The sequence below is a fragment of the Nicotiana sylvestris genome, chromosome 1 (assembly GCF_000393655.2).
Source record: "Nicotiana sylvestris chromosome 1, ASM39365v2, whole genome shotgun sequence".
NCBI classification, from domain to species: Eukaryota; Viridiplantae; Streptophyta; class Magnoliopsida; order Solanales; family Solanaceae; genus Nicotiana; species Nicotiana sylvestris.
The window spans coordinates 138391789-138411539 of record NC_091057.1 but is presented as its reverse complement, the minus strand read 5'-3'; the positions used below and the strand labels follow the sequence as shown (position 1 = coordinate 138411539).

Genomic DNA, 19751 nt, shown 5'->3' with positions numbered 1-19751 from the left:
TATGCCCCCGAGGCCCAGTTACTTGGGCCGTTCGAGATTGTTTTTGGACGGCAATCCCCGAGTGAGGGAGTGACCATTCGAACTCCGATTAAAATTGGACCTTGATCTTGTTACCTTTAGGAGATCGGAAGTACGAAATTCTGTAAGGGATGTAAAGAGGAAAATTTTTTAAAACATAAGATGATTGCAGGGAAAGTACTTCTCTTTATTCTTGTGCAAAATAGTTATACATGCGTACATGTTTTATACCAAGGCTTGAGAAATCTATGTGGGCACGGTTTGTTTGACCGTTTGGCCCATCCTACCTATCGAGACCCTTCCTTTACATAGTAATTTCCTCGCTAAAGTTGATATTCGAAAGTAACGCGTATCCGAGGGTAATGCCCCCCCTCAAAGTATTCGAGGTTGATTGTAAAGGAACCTCAGATACTGTTAATGTGATCTTCTATACCGATTCATGATCGGTCTTTGATTCTAAGTTAGCACGATCCATTGTTGCCTCGTTAAAAACCTTACCGAAAACCCCATTTGGGACAAAACTGGTTCAAGGGAAAAAGAGTGCAATACATGCTTTCAGACCTAAAGACTTCGTGCCGCTCCTTGTCGACCACATGCGAGCGTTAGTACGAAAATAAAAAGAAATGGAAATGGGTCGTACCTTAGCAGTAATATCATTTTAGGTGAGTTACATTCCAATTGTTCGGTAGTTGTTCTCCGTTCATCATTCCGAGCTTATAGGATCCTTTCCCTGTGACTTTGAGAATTTGGAACAATCCTTCCGAGTTTAGACCCAATTTCCCTTTGTTCGGATTTCAGGTATTTAATGTGACCTTCCTTAGTACTAAGTCCCAATACTAAAGTATCAAAGGTTAGCCCTTCGATTATAATCGATTCGTTGCTTTTGGGTGGCCAATCGAATAAGTGCGGCATCACGACTTTCATCCAATAGCTCTAGGCTCGTATTCATGGCCTCGTCATTTGATTCCTTTGTTGCATATCAGAATCTGATACTTGGCTCCCCGACTTCGACCGGTATTAGAGCTTCAGCACCATAAACCAATAAGAACAGGATAGCCCCGGTACTAGACTTCGAAGTTGTGTGATATGCCCATAGAACTTCGGTCAGGATCTCCTTCTATTTTCCCTTGGCATCGGTCAACTTTTTCTTAAGGTTTTTTATTATGGTTTTGTTGGTCGATTCGGCTTGTCCATTCCCACTAGGGTGATAAGGTGTCGATAAAATCCTTTTGATCTTATGATCTTCGAGAAACTTGGTCACTTTGCTCCCGATAAACTGCTACCCATTGTCACATATAATTTCAGATGGCATCCCGAACCGACATATGATCTGGTCCCAAATAAAATCGGTGACTTCTTTCTTCCTGACTTCTCGTATTCATGTGTTTCAACCCACTTAGAAAAATAGTCAGTCATAAATAAAATAAATTGAGCCTTACCTAGTGCCCATGGAAGAGGGCCGGCAATGTCTATTCCCCACTTCATGAATGGCCATGGCGACAAGACCAATGCAACAGTTACCCGGGTTGGTGAACTATCGGAGCATATCTTTGGCACTTGTCACATTTTCGTACAAACTTTTTTGCATCTTTTTCCAAGTTGATCCAGTAATAGCCGGCTCTAATCACCTTTTGAACCAATTATTCGGTGCCTGAATGATTTCCAGAAGTGCCCTCGTGAACTTCCCTCAGAACATACTCGGTATCTGCCGGTCCCAGACATATTTCTAGCGGGCTATCGAACATTCTTCTAAACAAGGTTCCGTCCTCGGACAAGCTGAATCGGGCTACCTTTGTGCGCGGGGCCCTTGATTCTTATGGATCTGAGGGAAGTTTCTCGGTCTTCAAATGCTTTACATATTTATTTCTCTAATACCAGGTTAAACTTATGGAGTTTATTTTGGCGTGACCTTCTTCTATTACCGACCTCATGAGTTGTACGACTGCCCCCGAGTTGAGCTCGTCGTCTACGATCGACGACCCTATGTTTGCAAGGGCATCTGCCTCACTATTTTGATCTCGAGGCACGTGCTACAAAGTCTACTCTTTGAACCGATGTAATGTTACCTGTAACTTATCTTGGTACCTTTGCATTCGCTCTTCTCAAACTTCGAACGTTCAGTTAACTTGGTTCACCACAAGGAGGGAATTATACTTAGTTTCGATCACCTCCGCCCCCAATCCTTTGGACAATTCCAGACCTCCAATCATGGCCTTATATTCGGCATCATTGTCAGTCAACTTCATAGTTCTAATGGATAGTCTAACTACGTTGTTTGTGGGTGGCATTAGGACGATGCCAAGTTCAGGCCCCTTTGCGTTCGAGGTGTCGTCTATAAAGAGGGTCCAGATTCCCCAAGACGCCCCCGAGTTTACGAACAACTCTCTTTCGACTTAGGGTATTGTTAGTTTGTATGAGTCCACCAAACAATAGAGTACCTAGTCCTCTACGAGATTCTGCTGAGAATGCTAATAAACTGTAAGTAAATGAGGCACAGGATTTTTACGTGAAAAAATCCCACACAAGGGGACCAAAAACCACGACCTACACCAGTAGGCTTTCAACTTCACTAACTTGTAAAAACCTATTACAAGTCACTTTGTAATGACTCCATTATAAAGAATTCAATTCAACTAACTTGTGGTACTCTTACCACAAGCCACTTTGTGACTCCCTAGTTACAAAGACTTTTACTAACTTGTGATGCTCTCACCACAAGCCATTTTGTCACTCTAAAGTTACAAAGGCTTTTGCTTATGACTAAACCTAGTCACAACATAAACTGAAGGAGTTTTTTACAAGAGGATTCCTAATCAACACTTCTAGCTAAGCAATGTAGGAGATACAATAAGTACAATCACAAAGTTACAACTCAACGAAGTACAACAACATGCTAACTTTAGGAACTGGTTCGTAGTTGCGTTCAACTTTGTTCTTCAAGCTCATGAGGATTGATTTCTCTATTTTTGCCAAAGGCTTGAAATGCGAAACTGAAACATTCAAGTAATGTTTCAATATAAACTCATATTGGTACACCTTGATCACGTCACTTGAAATGATGTGAGCACTTTAGTTGGTCAAGAAGTAAGTGGGCGCTAGAAACAGTGCAGTGCGGCAGAAACAGTGCAGGCAGTCACTTCATTTCCAGCTGTGTCCAACTGACTTTGTATTGATATGAGGGAGCCACATGGGTAGCAGGTCCTTGTTTAGTTTCCTAGCTCCTAAAGCTGTAGCAGTTCACATTTAGACGGAATCCATTAAATGCAGTGTAGTCCAAGTGAGTCAAGTTCCCTATCTGGTCCTTGACATTAAGTTTGTTAGATCATCAAAACATAAGGCAAAAATATTGAAAACCTATCAATTTTCCCCTTTTTGATGATGACAAACTTAACTTTGATAACGAGGATTTAGAGCTAAGAGAACCAAATTAAGTAACAGGAGAACACAAGTTCCCCCTGACTTTGTGCCCTTTCGTACACATGTTCCCCCATATGTTCCCCCTGACTCTATGGTCATATTATACTATTATTTTCCCCCTTTTGGCATCATTAAAAAAACACAAACAGAAGAATATCACAAAGAAGTCCAGCCAAGCTAACCCATGCCACATATGTGCACACAAACATGATAGAGAATAGAAACACAGAAGTAAAGCACTGATATAATAAAAGAGGATAGAATTTATATTGATAAAACTTTAATATGCCTTTGCTTAAAAAGCAAGAGGCAATATTGGAGTGTTAAAACGGGAGAAGTAGTGTTTCATCCTAACCACATAAAAAAAAGAAACAAAACATCTGCCAAAACAACAAAAAAACTGAAGAACATTTCCATAATCTGGTCACTAAAGGGATACTTAAGGGGCACTATGAGTAGAAGGCTTGGAGGATGCATCAAGTTTTTGGAGAACAAGGTCTATTCGGGCATTGGCCGACTTTTGCTCATTGAGCAGTTCTGATTTCAAGTTCTCTACTTGCGCCCTGAGATCAGCATTCTCCTTTGCCAAACGAGCTACCTCATCATTTGATGCCAGAACCCCTTGGGCTTGTTGACCTTCCAGGATAGCATTCCTAGCCTTCAACTGACGAATTTCCTCAATTGCACTATTTTGAGCATTAATAAGTTGTAAGATGGTTGATGTACTTCCTACTCCCCCATTCTTTTCCAGACACTCGCATTCTTCCAATATAGTCTGTGAGTAAGTCTGCTTCTTAGTCCCCACCTTGCCTTGCCCCAATGGCACCTTAAAGAAATTAAACACTCTTGTAAGCCAAAACCCATAGGGAAGGCCATGATTGTCATCCTTGAAGGTGGCCACCTTTTGCATGTGCTCAATCATAATAGCATTCATGCTTACAGGGTTAAAACTGTCCAGTTGCTCCATCAAGAACAGGTCAGACTTAGAGGTCATGGACCTCCTCTCAGCTCGAGGCAATAGAACTTTGTTGACTAATTCAAAAAGCAGCTGATAGATAGGGAGTAACACCTTCTTATGGATCTGGTCCCCCTTCTGGTTTGCATTGTCCTTTACCACGGAATTTCAGAAGTTAAACTGACAAACATCCTTTATACTGGACACATCGGCTGTAGGAACTTTAAGAATTTCACCAAGCAGACTTACATCAAACACTATATCCACTCCATTTACCAAAGCACATATGTGGTCAGTCTCAACGGGAAAAAGGCTAGCAAAGAAGCTTTGCACCTCATCCTCATAAGCCTTAGGGCCATCTATTTGAAATAGATGCCCCCATTATTGAAACTCAACCATTTCAAGAATTTGTCGCATGCCTGCCATCTCAGAGATGGGGTTAAATGTACGACCCAGCAGAACCTTTTAGTGCCTCAGGCATTCTGAGCCAAGACTGACTTCACTCCTTAACCTCTTCACAGAACCAGGTTCCTGAACAATTTCAGACTTGTGTTTTCCTAACTTCTCACCACTTAATTTTCCTTTTCCCTTGGATTTGACTAGAACATCCTCATCAGACATCGAGAATTCACTCACACCCTCCTTAAATTTGGAGCTAGAAGGTGACCTCTTTTCTATTGAAGCAAGATTTTTCTTTTTTTGAGACCGTCTAACCAGAGAACCAGGTTCATCTAGTGTTTCTTCTTCCACCTATAGGGATCGCCTCATTACTTACGGGTACATTGTCTTTCACCAACTTCCTCCTTTTCTTCTTACTATTTTTCCTACTCTTTTGAAAGGCAGAATTGTAGGCCACCTTAGCTTGAAGCCTGGTAGCAGGTCGTTTGGTTTCAGACTTGGAAGTGGACACAACCCTCCGCTTAACTATGAATGCATCAAGAGCCACGTTATCCAGGTCCTCCTCATCACTGGACCTCATTTCAGGTACTTGTATTTCCAAGTCACAGCAGCAAATGCTAGAACAGAACTGTCCTGGGAATGAGAGCCCTGACCTGGGTCCTCCGGAGAGGGATCAGGTTCCTCATGTGAAGGCCCAGTAGTATCTGCTAGTGCATCACCTTCAACAGTTACAATGGCCCCTTCGTCCCCCACACTTTGTACCTCATTTTTCTAAGAGATGATCTCATACAGTACACCATCAACAGACACCACAAAGACGGTTACAACGTTCTCTTCCTCAATTGGTACTACTGCCACCACAGAATCGGTAGCAACAATGGCGGAACTCTCTATGACCTCAGGGTTTTGACCTTGTTCTCAACTTGGTCTTTGACTAGTGGGAACCTCAAAAGATGGAGAGGACAGAGCAACAATTTTAGGGGTTTTTGAAATAGAGAGAGACGGGGAATCTGGGTGAGGTGTGATTTTAGCGGGAAGAGTAAGAGTGGGTAAGGAAGGCTCAGTAGGAATGGAAGTCTCTATAGGTTTATCAGTAGTAGGTACGACTGAGACAGGGAGGTTAGAGTTTGTCTCAGCCATTGGAAAAATGGTGGGAAGATGCTTTTGGGAAATTCTAATGGAGGACTTATGGTTAGGGAGAACAGAAAAGGGGTTTTATGAGGAGAGGATAATTATGAAGAGGAAGGAATAGGCACCAGTTCTGAAACGGCGGTTAGGTGTGAAGAAGTGCAACGTTTCAGAGGGAGATGGAACGATTTGAAGTGAAGAGACGTGACAGCAGGATCTGAAAAGTTGAATGACATGGCAGTTGTATTTTGTACCCTTTTTTAAGACGTGTATTAAAGGATGCACAGAACTACTAACCTCTGGTACAAGAACCAGGTTCTTGACCTTTTATTTGAAAGAATCAATCCTCTTTTATCATTCATGCACTGCATCTACAGCTTCTATATTCATCATGCGTGTTTACCTGCAACGGTATTAAAGTGAGTTAGACATGGCAGAAAACACTTTAAGCCAGTTATTTCTTTAAGATGATTTTCATAGCAAGATAAAGAGGAATTAGGTTCTCAATTGGGCTTTAAAAGCCACAACTTCACTCTGTTTCTTTCAAATTGTTCCCTACTTAATGCCTTGGTGAAAATGACTGCAATTTGGTCTTCTGTGCTACATAACTTCATATATATAAGCTTTTTCTCCACATTGTCCCTCAGAAAGTGATGCCTCACATCAATATGCTTTGTCCTTTTGTGTTGAAGTGGATTCTTGGCCATGTTGAGTGCACTGGTATTGTCACATAGAAGGGGCACACTTTCAGTGAGTACCCCAAAGTCCTCTAGTTACTACTTAATCCAAAAAAGTTGAGCACAGCAGGATGCTATGGCTATATATTCTGCTTCAGCTGTTGAAAGAGCCACTGAATTTTGCTTCCTTGTGCCCCAAGAGATAAGACATGAACCTAGGAAGTGATCCATTCTAGAAGTGTTTTTCATGTCCACAAGATAACCTGCATAGTTTTGCATCAGCATAACCAATGAGATTAAAACTGTCATCTGAGGGATAATACAGAACCAGGTCGTGTGTTCCTTTGAGATATCTCAGTATTCTTTTGGCAGCCTTCAAATGAGATTCCTTGGGATTTGATTGAAACCTTGTACATAGTCTCACACTAAAGACAATATCAGGTCTGCTGGCAGTGAGATAGAGGAGAGACCCAATAATGCCTCTATACATGGTTTGATTCACAGGAGATCCAGTTTCATCCATGTCCAGTCGAGTGGCAGTAGCAATGGGAGTGTCTATTACCTTTGATGCTTCCATGTCAAACCTCTTCAAGAGCTCCCTGATGTACTTTTGCTGACAAATGGATATACCCTTTGGAGACTATTTTACTTAAAGACCCAAGAAGAAGTTCAATTCCCCCATCATGCTCATTTCAAATTCACTTCCCATGAGTTTTGCAAATTCTTCACATAGAGAATCAGTTGTTGCCCCAAAAATGATATCATCAACGTAGACCTGAACAATGAGCAGGTTCCTTCCCCGTTTCTTTAAGAACAAAGTGTTGTCAATTTTCCCTCTTTTAAAGCCATTTTCCAAGAGGAACTTTGACAGTCTTTCATACCAGGCTCGAGGAGCCTACTTCATCCCGTACAATGCCTTGTCCAGTTTAAAAACATATTCAGGGTGTTCATGACATTCAAACCCTGGAGGTTGCTTCACATAGACTTCTTCCTTAAGAAGTCCATTCAAAAATGCACTTTTAACATCCATTTGGAACAAGGTGAATTCCATATGAGATGCAAAAGCGATTAGAATTCTAATAGCTTCCATGTGAGCGACCGAAGCAAACGTTTCATCATAGTCAATCCCTTCCTCCTGATTGTTGCCTTGAACCACTAGGCTGACCTTGTTCTTTGTGATAATTCCATGTCCATCAAGCTTGTTTCTGAATACCCACCTGGTTCCTATAATGGTTCGATCTGAGGGTCTGGGTACCAGGTGCCAAATACTATTACTTTCAAATGGATGTAACTCATCTTGCATGGTTGTAATCCAATCTGCATCTTTCAAGGCCTCCTTGATATTCCTAGGTTCTATCTAGGAGAGAAAAGCTGAGAGGGCAAGTGAATTTCTGGCTCTTGACCTGGTTTGTACTCCGGAATCTAAAGGAGTAATAATGTTGTCCATCGGATGAGAGCTTCGGTGTCTCCAGTTAGAAGTCTGAGGTTCATTTTGAGAGGATGTGGGTGCATTTGGCTGGTTTTCTTGTGTTCTTCTCTCAGGTGCTAATGGAGTTCCCTAAATTGCATTAACCACTCTTTCTTCAGCTTCAGTGGTTTTAATTGAAGTACTTGGTTCCATTGGATATGAGGCATTATTGTCTTCACTCAGCTCTTTTACTTAACTCATCATATCTGCCTTTCCGTTGTCATGTCAATGACCTCACCAGGGACTAGTAAGGGTTCTCCATCTTGATCTTCTTCAGCACTCTTCTCATAGGATGGATAAGACTCATCAAAAATAACATGAACACTTTCCTCAACACATTGAGTCCGCTTATTATATATCATGTAAGACTTGCTTTGAGAAGAGTAGCCCAGAAATATTCCTTCATCACTCTTGGCATTGAATTTACCAAGCTGATCCTTTCCATTATTGAGAACATAGCATTTGCACCCAAATGTTCTTAGGTGAGTCAGCTTGGGCTTCCTTCCATTCAACAATTCATAAGGGTTTTTGTTCAAAAGTGAACTGATCATGCACCTATTCACCAAGTAGGAGGCAGTGTTGACAGCTTCAGCCCAGAAGTTCTTTGCAATTCCACTGTTGATTAGCATTGTTCTTGCCATCTCTTCCAGAGTTCTGTTCTTCCTTTCTACTACTCCATTTTGCTGGGGAGTTCTGGGAGCTAAGAAGTTGTGAGTGATGCCATTTTCATTGCAGAACTCATCAAATTTGACATTGTCAAATTCTGCCCCATGATCTGATCTAATGCATGTGACTCTAGACTCTATCTTCACCTGGATTTTCTTCACAAAAGCCACAAGCACTTCAACGGTTTCATCTTTAGTTCTGAGAAACAAAGTCCATGTGAATCTGGAGTAGTCATCCACTATCACAAAAATGTATCTTTTTCCTCCTCTACTTTGCACTCTCATAGGGCCACATAGATCCATATGCAGAAGCTCTAGTGGCTTTGAGGTGCTCATATCCCTTATAGACTTAAAGGAGGACTTCAGATGTTTTCCTCTAGCACAGGCATCACTGACCTTTTGCACCTTGAATTTTGACATGGGCAGACCATGGACCAGGTCCTTCTGAATTAGTTTGTTCAGAAGAGAAAAACTTGTGTGGCCTAGTCTTCTGTGTCATAGTTCAGCATCATCATTAACAGCTTTCAGACAACTCAGATACCCACTTTGTAAAGACTCGAAATCAGCAACATAGATGTTCTTGTACCTTTTGGCCATAAGTACCACTTCACTAGTTACCAGATCAGTGACTGTACATATTTTGGACAAGAATTCTACCTTATTCCTTTATCACAGATTTGAGAAATACTCAAGAGACTGTACTTAAGGCCATTGACATAATACACATTTTCAATAGAGTGAGTGAGAGACTTCCCGACTTTTCCAACTCCAAGAATGTACCCCTTTTTCCCGTTGCCAAAGGATACACTCCCTCCTTGCAGGGCTTTTAGTGAAAGAAAGTCCATGGTGTTCCCAGTCATGTGTTTGAACACCCACTATCCATAAACCATTGTTGACCGCTTCCTTTCATTGTTCCCTGCATAAGGAGATTAAGAGTTAGTTTTAGGAACCCAAGAAAGTTTGGGTCCCTTGTAGTAGGCAAGAGGATGAATAAGAGTTATCTTCGTCCATGCAGGTAATGTGTGTTTTTTGTGAGTGGAACCTGGTCCCTCTTTTGTAGTCATCATTTCAGCAAACACATTGTTTTTCTGAACAGATTGATCCCTGGCTAGGCAATTTTCTTAGAAGTGCCCATTGTTCCCACATTGGGTACAAGGCCAGTTACCAGAGACAATGATGTACTTGTTGTGAGGGTTGTAAGGAGTTTTCTCCCTTTGGAACCCTATTCCTTGCCTGTTTCCACCATTATTAGTGTGCATGGCAGTGGTAGCTTCTGAGGACCAGGTCCACTTTATGAATTTTCAAGATCATTTTTTACTCTTTCCAGATCAGTTTGGAGGTTCTTGTTATTTTTCAATTTCAGCACGCATACTAGTTCTCACAACGTTCAACTCAGTTTCAAGCCTAATGTGTTCCACACTAGCTATATCTTTTCCTTTTCTAGAATTTTAGGTTTTGACTTAGTCTCTGGTCTCTTTATTGATTCTTTTAGGTCTGCAATTACTGCCCTGAAATCACTTCTTTCTTCTTTGAATTTTTTAATAGTTTCTTTATGGTCAATGACTACAGCCACTAAGTCATCTCTAGTTTGTTCAGCTTCTCCTAGTTCTTCAAGGAATCCCTATTATCCACAAGACTATGATAGGCATCAATCAATACACTAGCTAAAGACATGAGTTTCTTAGGAGAGTAGGATTTCATATTTCTCTGAACATCCCTAAAATTTACCTCCTTATTGTCATCGCCTTCATCATCATCTGATTGGGCCATCAAAGCAAAGGTTGAGTCATATCCATTTTTCTCGCCTTTAACTGCCATCATGGAACTATCACCAGCATCAGTTTCATCTTCAGACTCACCAAAGGAATCTCCCCATGCTGCAAGAGCCTGTTTCATCACATTGTCAGCAGATCTTTTTCTTTTGAAGTCCTTGAAAGGAACTGGGTTCCTCTTAACTGCTTTTTCAGGGTTGTTCTTGGAGAATTCTTGCTTCAAGAGAGGACAGTCTCTGATGAAGTGTCCAGGCTTTCCACACTTATGACAGAGATCATAGTTTTTAGTTTGCTAGAGCTGCCCATTTTTAGTATTTCTCCATTTCTTCTAACCATCTTCTAAAACCTTTTGGTCAAGTAAGCTATGTCAATGTCTTCATCACTTGAGTCATTACTATCATCTTTGAGTACCAGGTTCTTTTCTTTCTTTGGTTCTCTTCTTTCACTGTATATCTTCTTCTTCATCTCGTAGGTCTTCATATTTCTAATAAGCTCTTTTGTGGTCAGCTCCTGCAAATCCTTAGATTCAGTAATAGCATTCACCTTGCTTTCCCATAGGCTAGGCAAAATACTGAGGATTTTCCTTACTAGCTTGTTTCTAGGAATGGTTTCGCCAAGTGAGTGTAACTCATTTATGATGGAAGTGAATCTTGTGTGCATATCTTGAATAGATTCATCGTCTTTCATCCTGAAGAGTTCATACTCGGTAGTGAGCATATCGATCGTAGACTATTTTACTTGGGTAGTTCCGTCATGAGCTGTTTGCAAAGCTTCCCATATCTCCTTGGTAGTGTCGCAGGCGGAGATTCTATTGTATTCTTCAGGTCCTATTCCACATACTAGAATCTTCTTGGCACGAAAATTCTTCTCCACAGCTTTCCTCTCTGCGTCAGTATATTCTTTACTCGTTTTTGCCATTGAAAATGTAAGTTCTTCCAGTATATTTGTTGGAACATAAGGGCTATCGCATATGATATCCCATAACTTAGAATCCTCAGCCATGATGAAATCATGCATTCTTGCTTTCCACCACCCATAGCATTGTCCATTAAACCTGGGTGGTCGGTATGTAGATTGACCTTCTTCAAAATTTGGTGGAGCAGCCATAAGGATCCTTCCTAGGTGTTAGCCTAATATGAGGAACCTGCTCCAATACCAATTGTTAGTTTGTATGAGTCCACTAAACAGTAGAGTACCTGGTCCTCTACGAGATTCTGCTGAGAATGCTAATAAACTATAAGTAAATGAGGCACAAGATTTTTACATGGAAAAATCCCACACAAGGGGACCAAAAACCACGACCTACACCAGTAGGCTTTCAACTTCACTAACTTGTAAAAACCTATTACAAGCCACTTTGTAATGACTCCATTACAAAGAATTCAATTTAACTAACTTGTGGTACTCTTACCACAAGCCACTTTGTGACTCCCTAGTTACAAAGACTTTTACTAACTCGTGATGCTCTCAACACAAGCCACTTTGTCACTCTACAGTTACAAAGGATTTTGCTTATGACTAAACCTAGTCACAATATAAACTCAAGAAGTTTACAGATTTTACAAGAGGATTCCTAATCAACGCTTCTAGCTAAGCAATTTAAGAGATACAATAAGTACAATCATAAAGTTATAACTCAACTAAGGACAACAACATGCTAACTTTAGGAACTGGTCCGTAGTTGCGTTCAACTTTGTTCTTCAAGCTCGTGAGGATTGATTTCTCTGTTTTTGCTAAAGGCTTGAAATGAGAAACTGAAACATTCAAGTAATGTTTCAATATAAACTCATGTTGGTACACCTTGATCACATCACTTGAAATAATGTAAGCACTTTAGTTGATCAAGAAGTGAGTAGGCACTGGAAACAGTGCATTGCGGCAGAAACAGTGTAGGTAGTCACTTCATTTCCAGTTGTGTCCAACTAACTTTGTACTGCTATGAGGGAACCACGAGGGTAGCAGGTCCTTGTTTAGTTTCCTAGCTCCTGAAGTTGTAGCAGTTTACATTTAGCTGGAATCCGTTAAATGCAGTGTAGTCCAAGTGAGTCAGGATCCCTATCTGGTCCTTGACATTAAGTTTGTTAGATCACCAAAACATAAGGCAAAGATATTTAAAACCCATCAGATATTAAGGTCGGCGTAAAGTTGGCCATGAAATCTGCAAAAATTTGAGATTTAATGGCTGTCCGGGGTTGATATTCGATATCGCACGCGCTGATTTCTATGGCTTATTTGGCCAATCGTCCCAAGAGTTCGAGTTTATGTATTATATTTCGTAATAGGTAGGTTGTCACAACACATATAGGATGGCACTGAAAATATGGTTTCAGTTTTCTAGAGGCACTTAGCAAAGCGAGCGCCAATTTTTCTAGGTGAAGATATCTAGTTTCGGCATCGCCTAAGGTCCTGCTAACATAATAAATTAGAAATTGCATACCTTGTTCTTCCTGAACTAGGACTCCACTTATCGTTATTTCTGATACTGCCAAATACAAGTATAGTCGTTCGTCCGCCCTCGGTGTATGAAGCAGTGGCAGGCTCAATAGATACCGCTTAAATTCTTCAAAGGCCCATTGGCATTCCGGGGTCCATGTGAAGTTGTTTTTCTTCTTCAGTAACTAGAAAAATCGATGGCTCTCATTGGAGGACCTCGAGATGAATCGCCCCAGGGTAGCAATGCGCCCAGTTAGCCTTTGTACAGCCTTCACATTTCCACTACTGTGATATCCTCGATAGCTTTGATCTTGTCGAGGTTGATCTCGATTCCTCGTTTGGACACCATGAACCTGAGAAATTTACCGGATCCGACTCCGAACACACACTTTTCTGGATTCAGCTTCATGTTGTACTTCTTTAATATACTGAAGGTTTCCTACAAATGCTTTAAATGGTCCTCTGCTCATAGGGACTTAACTAACATATCTCCAATGGAAACTTCCATGGATTTTCCTATTTGTTCTTCGAACATTAGGTTTACTAGGCATTGGTAAGTGGCACCGGTATTTTTTAATTCAAATGCATTACGTTATAGTAGTATGTGCCATACTTAGTGATGAAGAAGGTCTTTTCTTGATCATCCGAGTTCATCCGTATTTGGTTGTACCGGGAGCAGGCATCAAGAAAATTGAGGCTCTCGTGGCCGGCTGTAGCATCGATCAAGCAATCGATTTTAGGCAACAGGAAAGTGTCTTTGGGACATGCCTTATTTAAATCTTTATAATCCACGCACATTCTCACTTTGTTCCCTTTTTTAGGGACTACAACTACGTTTTCTAACCATTCCGAGTATTTGACCTCCTGGATAGACCCTATTTTAAAGAGTTTAGTTACATCGTCCTTGATGAAGGTGTGCTTTATCTCAGACTGGGGTCTCCTTTTCTGCTTCAGCAGATGGAATTTCGGGTCCAGACTCAGCTTGTGAGTAGTGATCTCTGGTGGGATCCCTGTCATATCGAGATGGGACCAAACAAAACAATCCATGTTAGCTATAAGAAATTGAATGAGCTTTTTCCTGAGCTTGGGAGTTAACCCCGTGCCCAGGTATACCTTTGTATCATGCAGATGTTCGATTAGCACGACCTGCTCTAGCTCTTCGACCGTTTATTTGGTAGCGTCGAGATTATCGGGAGCTATAAAGGATCAAGGAACCCCGTAATCATCGTCTTCATCAATCCCTAGTTAGGTCGAGGCTGGCATCGGTGATTGCTATTTGGCTTCCTGTTTTGCTTTCGAACCTGGATCATTTGTTGATGAGAGTGTTGATATCGGAATTACTTCATCGATAATAAACATCTCCTTTGCAGCGGGTTTTTCCTCGTAGATCATCTTGATCCCTTCTGATGTTTGAAATTTTAATACCTGGTGAAGGGTCAAAGGCACAACCCTTATGTTGTGGATCCATGGTCTCCCGAACAGGGCGTTGTACCTCATGTTCCCTTCGATTACGTAAAACTTGGTCTCATGGATGGTTCCGGCTACATTACTAGTAATACTATTTCTTCCTTAGTAGTTTCACAAGCCATGTTGAATCCGTTTAGCATTCGGGCCGTAGACACGATTTGGTCATATAGGCAGAGTTGTTCTACGACCCATGATTGAATGATGTTGGTCAAGCTACCTAGATCAATTAACACATGTTTACCTAGAGTTTTATTCATGAGTATAGATATTACCAGTGCATCATTATGGGTTTGCATGATTCCTTCTGCATCCTCATCTGTTAGTTTGTATGAGTCCACCAAACTATAGAGTACCTGGTCCTATATGAGATAATGCTGAGAATACTATAAAGACTGAAAGTAAAGAAGACAATGGATTTTTACGTGGAAAAATCCTACATAAGGGGATCAAAAAACCACGACCTACTCTTGTAGGCTTTTAACTTTACTAACTTGCAATCTCCCTATTACAAGCCACTTTGCAATAACCCTATTACAAAGACTTCAACTAACTTGTGATGATCTCACCACAAGCCACTTTATAACTCTCCTAGTTACAAAGGCTTTAAACTTATGACTATTCCTAGTCATAACATAAACTCGAAAGTTTATGGATTTTTGGTTTTTTTCCTAAGACAAAGCTTCTAAGAAAACAAACTAGGAAATACAATGAAGAACAAATGAAAAGATTACAACTCAATTATGAATGTACATAAACTCAATAAGAAATTGATCCTTAGTGGAGTTGTCTTCTTGTTCTTGACATACCAGTGACTTCATTGCAGGATAAACATTGTTATGCTTGAGAGAATATCATTGAATGCACAAAGATGTTGTGCCTTGCACCAGGTTGTTGTATCACAAAAGACATCACAATAGATAGTGATGTCAATTTTGGTACACGCTTCTTCCCAATGAGAAGTAACTGTTGTACTGTCTTCACAGCCACTTCTGTGCAGTTACGTTCCAGCTGGATAGTCAACTTGTACTTCTGTCAGAGAACACTGATGGACCAGGTCCTAGTTGTATTCCTCTTCTGTAACAGTTGCGAGATGGTTACTTTCTGCTGCTACGTCCCAACTGTACAGTTGACTTGTACTTCTGTCAGAGAACCCTAAGGGATCAGGTCCCTGTTGTGTTCCTCTTTATAATGATTGCGGACAGTCACTGACTTGTACTTGTGTCGGAGAACCCTAAGGGACCAGGTCACTAGGTCCATGTTGTGTTCCTCCCTGTGGTCGTTCATTCATTTGCTGATTTTCAGATTTCGACCAGGTCACATGAAATGTATACCCTGTGGGCCAGGTTCTCTATCTGGTTTTTCACAACAAGTTTGTTAGATCATCAAAACATAAGAAGCATAAGGCGAAGACATTGAAAACCCATCAATTTCCCTCTTTTTGATGATGACAAACTTAGGCATGGATAGTATTTGTTTAGAGCAGAAATAACCAGATAAGATACTAGAACTACACAAAGTTCTCCCTTAATCTCAGATCTCTTTTTCTTTTGATTTCCCCTTAATCTCAGAGTTGAGATTTCTTTTTTCTTTGATTTCCCCTTAATCTCAGAGTTGATATTCCAGGAACTACACAAAGGGAACTAGTTCCCCCTTAATCTCAGAGCTCCCACTCTGGCATTAGTTCCCCCTTAATCTCAGAGCTCCCTCTCTGGCATACCTTAACAATTTTTCCCCCTTTTGGCATCATTAAAAAGAGCACAAGTATGTAATTAGCATAAAAAAGTCTAACATAGCTAGATCATGCCACATATGTGCACACAACATGACAGAAAAGAAAATCTAGAGAAACACAGCAATGTACAAGCAAAAGGGAAGTTATTTTATTAATGTTTACAATGGACTAAGAAAGATAGGAGCAGTAATGGTAAATTCCAGCAGGTCATCATAAAAACAAAGGCAAACAGAAATAAAACAGCAGCCACAAAATATTAGAGCTAAAATAGCTGGACATTAAGAGGATCCTAGGGGACACTAGAAGAAGGAGGCTTGGAAGAGGAGACAGCAATGGTTTTGTGAACCAGGTCCAGTTGAGCATTTGCAGATAGTTGTTCTTCAAGCAATTGTGCCCGAAGTTTATCATTTTCCTTTGTCAATCATGCAACTTCTTCATTAACAGAATCAGGTCCATTAACAGCTTGACTGAGCTAAGTATCTAGTATGGCATTTCGAGCCCTCAACCTTCTAATCTCTTCAGAAGCTACATTTTGAGCGTTGATCAGCTGAGAAATGATCAAGATGCTTCCATCAACTCTTTCTACACATTCACATTCTTCTAAAGTGGTCTTAGAGAATGTTTGCTTGTGTGTGCCTATTCTGGGATTCCCCAAGGGGACCTTGTAGAATCTGGACACCTAAGTGAGAAGAAAGTTATATGATAGCCCATGATTCCCACCTTTTGCATATGATCTATCATGATTGCTGGCAAATTGATTGGGACAAACTCATCAAGTGCTTCCATTAAGACCATATCTGATTTTGTAGCAATAGATCGCCTCTCAGAATGAGGTAAGAGCACCTTATTGACCAGTTCAAAGAGAAGCTGATACTTAGGAAGCAATACTTTCTTATGCATTGTTCCCCTGTTGAATAGCTTGCTCCTTCATGATGACTCTCCTAAAGTTTACACCACAGACACCCTTGATAGAAAACAATCCTTCATATAGAATTCTGAGAACCTTTCCCAATGTTGAAGCGTTGAGTACAATGTCTACTCCATTTACTAGCGCACAAATGTGATCCCCCTCAACAGTGAAGAGATATGCATAAAAAGTTTGTACGGCATCTTCGTACACCAGAGGCATGCTCCCTTCAAATAAGTGTTCCCATTGTTGAAATTCCACAATCTACAGAATTTGTCTCAAACTGGCCATCTCTGAAATTGCTGGATCGAATGAGCGACCCCATAAGACTTTCTGAGTTCTTAATCTCTGCTGCCAAAGACCACTATCATAGGCCATGGTCCTTAGTGAACCAGGTTCTTTAGCAGTTTCCCACTTTTGTTTGCTAGACCCTTTAACAGACTTTCCTTTCCAGTTTACTATCTCTACAGTATCATCTTCAGACATGGCTTGCTCAGTTTGACTCCTTTTAAACTTGTTGCTGCCCTTTACGGCTAACCCTTTTTGTTGCTTAATAGTTTCATCGGAGGCTTTATCCTCGGACTTTTGAGCTTTCACAGATTGTTGTACTGAGGAACCAGGTTCCCTTGGAGCAATTTTGTCAACCCCACTTACTGGAGCACTCTTGTCAGTGACAAATTCCCTTTGGTTCATTATCCTCTTTTTCCTTTTCTTGACACTCCTTTTACTTTTCTGCAATGTGGACTCAAAACTATCTTGCTACTGTGACCTGATAGTGGGTGACTTGGAGGAGGATTCTACGAGCTTAGAATGATCAGGAGGTGCAGGAGTGGGTTTGCATGGAAGAGAATCAGGTTCTTCAGAAGGTTTTTCTGAGAACGTCTCATGAGCCAAAGACTCAAGGAGTACTGTGGTTCTTACATCTCCTAGGAATGGAGTTTCTTCCCTTTGATACCCAGATGAGAGATACACTCCTTAATTTATTAGACTCTCAGCAACGATAGCCATGATGTTATGCGCTGCTTCCTTTTCTGGTGACTCTAACTAAGTCCAGGATGGAGGAGTTCAGATATTGGTCAGGATCATCCTTAGGAACTTCTGACACTTGAGAGGTAAAACCTTCTGAGTGTACGTTGCTGAAATTAGAGGAATGGCTAGACATAGGCTTTTCAAAATGGGAGAGAACAAGGTTTATCAGAAAAGGGAAAACTGTAGGAAAGAAGGAGGAGCTAGGAGGGGGTAAAGTAGTAGAAGGAGTGAAATAATGAAGCTCTGGGATGATTTCAGGGATGATAGGGAAGAAGGAGTGGTGTTAATGGTGGGAGAAGGAGGCGATTGTTCAATTTCCATTATAGGAGTACTTAGAAGACGAGTAGAGTGAGAGAGAGAGAGAGATGAAGAGAGGATCACAGCTACACAAACGAAATGAAGGTTCATGACTTGCTGTGAAAGAGAAAGAATGTTTTATTAGAAGAAGGGCTAATGATGAGAGGAGAGAGAAACATGTCCTGAATAGTTCTGAAAACGGTGGTTGGTCTGTGGGAAAGCATTACCGTGCAGAGGAGATAGAGGGATTTGAAAGACAAGACAAGATATGCAGACTTTGAAAAGTCGGATGATGTGGCAGTTGAGTTAATTTTGTTTGAAGTTTTTTTTTGTTTTGCGATGGCATGCAGAATAAGCATATTACTACCAACCTGGAGTACAGGAACCTGATGCCAGACCATTTTTTTAAAGGTTTTAGCAGCTCCTCTCTTGTAGTTCATACTGTACCCTTAGCTTTTATGATCGTCATGCGTGTTTACCTGCAACGGTATTGATGTGAGTTAGGCTTGGTCAGAAAATACTTTAGCTAACCTTACTTGATGGTGTCTTGCATAGCTAGCTAATGGAGGATCAGGTTCTTTATTAGATTCTTATGACCCCATCTTCACCTTGTTTGATCAAGAATATTCTTTACTCAAGGCTTAGACAAATATATCTGGAATTTGGTCTTCTATTCTGGAAGACTTTCCACAAATCAACCCTTTCTTCATATTGACCCTTAGAAGATAATCCCACCCCTCAATGTGCTTGGTCCTCTTGTTTTGAGATTCTTTTTCAGTTGTTGGTGAGGCCATTGAGTTTTGCTTCCTTGTCCCCCAAGGGATGAGACATGATCATGGCAGATGAACTGTTCCAGAAGTGCTTTTCCTTTCCACAAAAAAAACCTGCACAGTTAACATCATCATACCTAATAGGATTAGGAACTTTGTCACCTGAGGGGTAATACGGGGACAGGTCTTGAGTTCCCTTAAGGTATCTCAAACTTCTATGGGCATCATTCAAGTAGGATTCCTACGGACTTTCACTTTGGATTCTATTTTGGAGTGGTGATATAGAAGGAACCAAAAATATATTTTTTTTCAAAAGAGAAAAAAAACTTATCTAACTTTAGAATAAGAGAAAGTGATTAGCTTGTCACACAGATGGGAGCTTTTGTGTTTCCAGTTTGGGACTGAAGTTTGATTGGTAGGGAAGATTTGGAAGAATTTGATTTCCCACACTCCGTATTTTGTTGTTTGATAGGTGCCATGAGCTGCATCTCCACTCTTTCTCCAGCTTTAGTGGTAGTAAGTGAAGTACTACGTTCCTCGTGAGAAGTGGAAGATGATGTTGCATTGTCTTTCACCAGTCTCCTTCATCTTACTCATTTTATCAGCCTCCTTATTTG

General features: G+C 40.8%; 1 protein-coding gene across 1 annotated transcript; it reads right to left on the bottom strand.

Moving 5' to 3' along the window:
• Positions 1-11228: 11228 nt before the first annotated feature.
• LOC138875078 (uncharacterized) lies at positions 11229-11606 on the bottom strand. The gene has a single exon (XM_070153897.1). It carries the CDS (start codon positions 11604-11606, stop codon positions 11229-11231), a length of 378 nt encoding a protein of 125 aa, XP_070009998.1.
• Positions 11607-19751: the final 8145 nt, after the last annotated feature.

Excerpts from the sequence above, each read along its gene's own strand:
- LOC138875078 (XM_070153897.1), bottom strand. The coding sequence starts at position 11,606 with ATGGCTGCTCCACCAAATTTTGAAGAAGGTCAATCTACATACCGACCA.